Source organism: Erpetoichthys calabaricus, chromosome 1 (assembly GCF_900747795.2).
Source record: "Erpetoichthys calabaricus chromosome 1, fErpCal1.3, whole genome shotgun sequence".
NCBI lineage: Eukaryota > Metazoa > Chordata > Cladistia > Polypteriformes > Polypteridae > Erpetoichthys > Erpetoichthys calabaricus.
This window is the reverse complement of record NC_041394.2, coordinates 300,172,716-300,180,635: the sequence shown is the minus strand read 5'-3', so window position 1 is coordinate 300,180,635 and position 7,920 is coordinate 300,172,716. Positions and strand designations below refer to the sequence as shown.

General features: G+C 37.2%; 1 protein-coding gene across 1 annotated transcript in view; it reads right to left on the bottom strand.

The window, feature by feature from the left end:
- Positions 1 to 258: 258 nt before the first annotated feature.
- ptprq (protein tyrosine phosphatase receptor type Q) overlaps positions 259 to 7,920 on the bottom strand; it is a 354,834-nt gene continuing 347,172 nt past the window's right edge. The window contains exons 65-66 of the mRNA XM_051930873.1: positions 2,829 to 2,952; positions 259 to 712 (exon numbers count right to left, since the gene is read on the bottom strand). Of these exons, the coding sequence (XP_051786833.1) occupies positions 675 to 712; positions 2,829 to 2,952 (162 nt within the window). The 3' untranslated portion in view covers positions 259 to 674. The remainder of the gene's footprint in view (positions 713 to 2,828; positions 2,953 to 7,920) is intronic.

Here is a 7,920-nt window from a genome sequence, read left to right as displayed (position 1 = left end):
CCAGACATTGAATACAAAAGAAAATCAGGAGCAAAACACTTTTAATTCTGTTGAATTTAATAGCTTATGCGAAACATAAACGTGACTAAATACGTTATTGTCAGTAAACATATAAATGTCTGTTTCTCAGAGTTCCCATGCAGTAAAATCAAAACTATATTTATACATACCCAGTAGGTACCTGTCACAATCAGCAAAAACTTTTCAGGAAGTGAGACATTTCAAAAAAATTGTTGTGCAGTGTATACAGTAAGGTATAGTCAAATGAATTCTGAATAGTGCAGATAAAAGTCAAAAAAATTCCTTTATATCATATATACTTGCAAAACACATTATATATTATCCCACAATATACTGTACACAAACCAAAAAACATACCTTTAAATCCAATTTGGCTGAAAGTAACACTTCACAAAAACGTATAGTTACCACAATGACATAAATAAATATTAAAAGCTATACAGTATGTGCAAAAGTGTTTAATATTTTTAACTCCATCCTGCAGTTTGAAAAAACAGGACCAATGTTCACAGAATTGGGAAAACTGTCATGAACTGTCTTTTGGCCCCCATATTTTCAAGAGATAAATTTTTGCTGGGATTTCCTACCTAAAATTAAGAAATACTATGTGTGACCAGTTCATAAAAAATAGTCCTTATAAATCATAGTACTATTCACATAGTAGTTTCTTCCCATTCCAGCTCCACATCACCTGAAAAACAAAAATGTTATTTTAAAATCAAATTATTGTGAACATTTTTGAAAATGCATTTCTACAGATGAACACAAGCAACATTTGTATTTTTAGTGGATTAATATCTGGCATAAACTGAACATATATTAATAGAGAAAGATGTGTGATATTTAATGTTGTCTGTAAAGGTTGAGTTGAATCATAATACAAATCCACCAACTACAAGAGGCTTTTGTAAATATCAGAGTGTCAAAGCATTATTTAAATCACAAATGGACAGTATTTTATATTGAAAATTTCAACTTCAAAGTTCACAGTAAAGAATAAGAAGAAGGAAAGAGGCACAATGTTTCAGTTAATGAATCTTTTACCCCAAAGAAAAAAAATTAAAATAAAATATATAGATGAAAAAGGAATTAAGGACGGTAGGAAACAAATTGTTGAAAAAGTTAGAAAGTCACAATGGATGCAAAAGCTGGCCATTTAAGATGCTGAGTATGGAGGTTTAAATACTAGTTAGTTGTTCATTGCTTGAAAGATGTGGCCACATGAAATACAGTATTTGTCTTTGAAATTTTTTTTTGTCAGAGAAAACAAAAAGAACATCGTGACAGTAACAAAAAAATGTAAAAATAAAAAAACACAGCAGGGTTCTGATGGCTCTATTATGTGACTTGAGACAAACTGCAGTCAATCTATTTATTTATTCGATAGTACGTACATTGTTTGCATAATATTACTGCAATTTAAATTCCACTTGCAACATCCATTTTCCAGATGAAACACGTGTTATTTCCAACTGCAATAATTCTGAATTGATCAAAGGTACTACTATTCCTGCACTGGCACAATTTCAGAGGGAAAACAAGTGTATGTTACAGATTTCTGCTCTGGAATGGAATGAATAAATAACATAAAAATTAACTGGGAAACAGTTTAAATTAATGTAAAATATGAGTTGACAACAAACTCCATTTTCATACATTATCCCACCCGATTATTTTCTTTGAAGTCTTATATAAGCTGGACGTGCTGTATTCAAATGTTAATGCCTTTAAATGTACATCTGGACCAGGTTTGTTGTTTGTTATGTAATATATACAGTATATGAGGTATAATATTAATATACTGCAAAAATAAACACCAATTAGACTTGAGGCCTCAAAGCTAAATTCTCACCTCATTACAGCATAGACTTTTTAACCTGAAGTCATTCCCATGGTTTCTATCAATCTATAGTACATTTCTGATGTGATTTTTTTAAGTGTAATTCTACCATGAAAGTATGTGATTTTTTCTTAAATTGCCCAGTGTGTTTTGATATCCTACATCCTTATAAAGATGCTCAGTTTAAGAAGATGCCTTAATACCTAGAGCCATGCAACTAGAGTATCATGTTTTTCACATTTCTTCATAATGGCTTATCCTGTGTTTTGGGATATTTTTAATATTTTGAAAATATTCTGGTAGTCTTTCCAAATCAATAATTTCCAATAATATTAAGCAATCCACTTTGATTGTTACATGGTCATTGTGATCTATTTTTTTGTTATCCCATCTGTAGGATTTTCCAGAACTATGGGACTTGAAACATCTTAACTACACTAAGGATTCTTACCAATTTCAAAGGTAGCTGGTTTAATGAGATGTTACTTTTGTGAGACAAGATAGCTATAAAATCTGTCATTTTCTTTTTTTATTAGAAAAATTGGTCCATTTTATTGACATTTAAACATTATGAAGTTATGTCAATAAATAGCAAAATATTAAAGTCAAATATACAAAATATTTAAAATATTCTTCAAATAGAATATGCAGGCCATAGCACTGTCAAGATTTAGATAGAAGACGGAAAAGAATAATATGTTATTAATGGAAAAACTAAATAGATATACAATATTTTGTGGAATTTATTATTATTAAGATATTCAGCTTTAAAAACATGAGGAGATTTTGATTATTTGATTAACTAATTTCAAAGTTCTTATTGTTCATCAGCTTCACCGATCCATACTTAACCATGCTTCATATGTAGTATTATCAGCATTCAATTCATTTTCTTGGCTTTCTTTGCGTCATGTGCTGCATGTTATATATTGGTATTTGTTTTATAATATAAAAGTTGTTTGCTTACCTTCCATGGCATCTAAAGAGTCCATCTTCTCCAGGGCTGAATAATTAACAAACCACACAGACTGACTATTTCCTTTACTTGACAACAGGTCTAAAGCACACTGGTGCAAAAACATGTACTGTGCCTGGATTGAAAAAGCAATTGAATTACTCAGATAGTGGAACAAGGTATGCATATTCACTTAAATTCAGTAAGATTAATAATCTGAAACATTTAATACATTTTGAAGTATGGAAAGCAAAATTATCATTTAGAAATCTGGAGATAAAAACAAAGCTAAGAACAAATAATAATAAAAATAATACATTTATTTAGAAAGTGTCTTTTCTGTGCTGAAAGTTCCCAAATATTAAAAAAAAAAAACACAATAAAAGACTAAGTAAGATCTCCCTTAACAAGTTCAGTTGCATGGAAATTGATCTGCTAAAGCTCATACAATAACAATAAAACATAGAAAAAGCTCAATAAGTAACACTGGATAAAAGCTAACATCAAAAGTATTAAACTTTATCAAATTAAGTATAAATAAATTAAACAAAGATTTCAGTGTTACCATAAGCAGAGAGGGTAGCCAAATTGGTCTAAGGGAAAGAGCTATCCAAAAAGAAAAATGAGCCTCCAGGCATCTTGAAGCACAGATGCTAAAGCAATGCCTAGGAGTACTATGAGCTGCTAAGGACCTAAGGCAGGTAGCTGTTGTGAAGGATATGGATCAGTGCCTGTGTACTATCAAGCATTTCCAAATTTCTCTTGGGAATTGCACTAAAAATCTGTCTAGGATAAGAATTTGTCCTACCCTAGAGTAGGACATGAGAAGTAGTTACAAAGTGTCCTGCACCCGCCCCCAGCAAGGAGTAAGAGTTTCAGAATTAATGATATCACAACTTTACGGCATCCGAGCTGCAAAATGGCACTAATAATGGCGTGATGACATTTTACACTTTTCTGATACTAATGCTAAGGCTTTACCACAAAGATGATAATAATAATAATAATAATAATAATAAATATTCAAAGTAGTAGTAGAAGAAGAAGAATGAAAATATAAGGTAGGATACTGCACTTAGCCTCACATAGATGTTGCTATTTTACAACAACATCAAGAATAATCCTGTAACTAACACAGATATTGAAAGACTGAGACACACACATCAAAAGAGGGTAAAACAATGAATGATTCACAGTCGTACTTTCAGAAGAATCACCTTCCGGCTGTTATGGCCATGGGAAATGCTTCGTAAAAAACAGTTACTGAAAGTAGCCATGGCTTTTCCTGTGCTGTTACTGAACTTGCATTCACTCTTCCAGAGTTCCTGAGTGTCTTTGAATGTCATGTGCCATGCCTCTCTCCGTGATCCCCACTTATCTTCTGCAAGGCTCTATTTATCCTCTGTGTTGATACTGTCATATAACTTGAGATTCACATATGTGTATACCCCAAACCCTAATCCTTTATGTGCATGTCATCAATCACACCAACAACACCAGGAAAGCAGTGATCCGTATGAATGGAGCTTGCTTTAGCATTACCTCACCAGGGATGGTGAGGATATGTATAAATCTGCATATTACCTCACGCGTTGTAAGGGAATTTAAAGTCTAGTGCAAAATTCAAGAAATGGTTGGTTGTAAAGCTGCATTTTCCATGTGGCCAAAAAACATAACTTTACCACTACTTTAATTTCAGCTGACAGCACATAGCTTTTTCACATAGATGGAGTGATCACATGACATACACGATTTGTTATGAATTTTATTCCCTCTTTGTCAAATAGGTATTATTTTACAAGTTTGTTGCTGTCCAGCATTTCCAAAACCTTTCCCAGAATGTGTTTGCCAATCTCTGCCTGAAAATCAACTTTTGGCAGCTCCTAGCGATTTAAGACAGCTCATGAGCTCTTCTTAATCTAGATTGTTATGAGTAGTTTCCTAAACTAGGAAAACTGATAAAATTCTATTAGTCCTAATCCTAATAGTAATTTGCACCAAACTGAGTTTTGAGAGCCAATCTTTTCTCTGTACCTTAAAAAGCTTCCATATGACACTCAGACCTCTTTCCTACTATGAAATGCTTGATAAATATGAGCACTGATTTGACCTGTTCAGACTATTACCCTCACCAGGGGCTTCATGAATTGAAACTAAAACATGGTGTACAGACAAAAGTTTAAATGGACCTTTCCAGGACCTTTCTTTTCTTTCTCCAAGTATCCAACTGCCACACAATAAGTTATTTAATAAATGTCAAGCCATCTCTAAGCTTAGAACACAGATAATTCAAAACTTTTAAGGAACATTAAAATATATTCATAGTACATGTTTAATTATTCCATTCATCTATCCATCCAGGGTTGCGCTAGTCCCAGCAAGCATTGAGTGCGAGGCAGGAACAATCCCTGAATCCCAGTTCATCGCTAGTGTAATAATACAATAAAAAAATGAAAAATATACAGTATGAAATTATAAGTGGCTCAGGTTGTGCAATATTACAACTGCAGTACAAGTTTACAGTGAGGTACTTATTATCTTACTTATAAGTTCAAACATTTCTACCAGGAGCACTTGATGAATTGATTGAGTGCATTTAGAGCTCTTGGGATGAAACTGTTTCTGAACCGCAAGATCCCTACAGGAAAGACTCTGAAACGTTTGCCGTATGGGAGAAGTTCAAATGGACTGTGCGCATGGCTGAGGCAGCATGTGCAAGAAGCTGTTTCCCAATAATTCTCTCTGCTCTTGAAACAATCTGCCATACAGCTTTCCAATCAGCTGCTGTAGAGATGATACAGTGGGTTAAAATACTCTGATACAGTGGGTTAAAATACTCTGAGTGGTGAACTAAGAGTAACAATGATAAAGCAGCTATGGTATTCGGAATAGTTTGGCCATTTTGTGCATCATTATATTGTTGCAGGTTGATTACAATCAGATGCCTTAAACCAAAAAACGATATGTTGTTAATTTCAGTGTATTTGATAAAGCTGCGTCAGGGATGTGAATCTAAAAATAAAGGGAAACCACACAGGAACAATAGCACTGTTTTGATGCTGGTTGCCGCCGGTTTGCAAAACTGAGCCGAAAATATGCATATGCAATGGTTTGACCCAGCGTGAGAATGTGTGTGGCTTTACGCCAAGTTTATTTTTTATACATCGCGATGTGACCATGGAAATGGGCATACACAACATTTTTGTGTGTACGCACCGTTTATACATGAGGTCCCTAAAGATGCCAAATGAAAGTGAATGAGTAAACAATACAATGTTAAAAAGGCTCTACAACAAACTTATACTAGTGCTTGGGAAAACAAAAATACATGAATAATCTTTCAAGCAGCATTATGTTACGGTAAACAGCTTATCAAACCAAGCATGGTTATAAATGTTGAGAAGAAGTTGGCAAAGGGGAAAATTAGAAATGGATAATCAATAGGCTTTCTTAGAATAATTTGACACATGCCATTTGTAACAGCTGAGTGAAATAAACCCATATACTGCATGCACCGACCACTCTTCAATTCATTAATTCCACTTAATCCAGTTGAGAGATACAGGAGGCTCTAGAGGCAACACTGAGTGCAAGACAAGAACCAAACCTGGACTGGGTACCAACTCATCTGTGGCAGATGGCCAGCACCCTTACCCAGCTGGGCTGCCTTGGTGATGGAACTACAGTATTCCAACTTCCCAGAGGGCATGGTGGGACTTGAAGTTTGTGCACTTAGCCCTGTTGGGTTCCGGGGTGCCACCACCTCACCCGGCAGTGCTTACGGACAATGCTTACAGGACACTGGAAGTACTCCCGGATGCACCATTAAAGAAGCCTGCTGCCTTCATTTCAGGTGCCAGAGTCGAGAGAAAGGAGACAAAATATATTGGTAGGAGTGGAGGCAGAGAGGAAGAAGGGAAGAAAGAGAAAAGAAGAAGAAAAAGGGCATTGCGGTGTGTTATTTACTGTACTGTGCTTTGGCAGTGGGTAATGCTTAGGGAAGAATTCCCCACAGCAAAATAAAAGCCTGTGTGTGTGGCTGAACCTGTGTTCTCTGTGTTGGTTTTGGGGAGCTGGAGTGCCCCCTTTAGGCCACAAGTGGCAAGGTTGGGAGGATTCATGGTCATGTGCATGGCAGGGACCTGCATTTTAAAAAATTCTTGTGGCAAAACCCAGCACAGCAGCATGACAGCTCTCATAAGCTCTGTGCAGACACACAGTTGCGCCATTTCCACCCTGATAGGGAAAAGGAGGTCCAGGCAAGGCCCAAAGACAGCAGGTGGCCAGACACACATCCAGGAAGTGCGAACACTGGACAATGGGTTTCGGGAAGAGGCAGGTGCCCGAGCCCAGTGATGATATCCCCTGGGAGTGTCACATGTCTGCCCGTGTACCTACCTCCTAGATGGAGAGTGCCTGGATCCCTGTCTGTGGTCAAAGCATGCTGATCTGTGAGCTGATGGCGGGCAAGTTCCGGCAATATAAGAGAGGAGGACCTGGCCCCACTGGTCTCAAGAAGGACTTCCTAAGACCGCCTGGAGCATCACCCGAGGGACAGGATTCTGCAAAAGGAGGAGGGAGCAGTGGGTGACCGAACCACCCTAATCAGAGTAGGTAAGGGGTTGGAAGGTGTGTACTGGGATCCCAACAGAAAGTTGCTGGAGGTGGGGCTGGTTAACAGACACACGGAGTTCCTAGCCCCAACAAAGCCTGTGCAGGAGAGGCACAGGCCTAATGGCTCACAGCCAGTGAAAAGGAAGGATAATAACCCAAATTCACTGCCGGCTGAAACTATTAACAGTGTTTTTATCGCATGGGAGCTGGAAAGGGTGCTCCAGCCCGTGCAAAGCTTGTTGCAGGTGATCAGGCTCCTGAGGTAGATGATTGAGGGTCTGGAGAGGACAGCTGAAGCATCCATGAAGACGGCGCAAGAATAGGTAAGGTGACTCATCAGAGGACTCTCCGTCCAGGTATACGCATTAGTACAGGTGAGTGACACTAGAACCGTACAGAAAAAGGGAACCCTTTGTGAATTGTCCCCGGATGGTTCTGCAGGGCGACGAGTAGCTGAGACTCGCTGGGCTGGGTTGCCTTGGTGATGGAA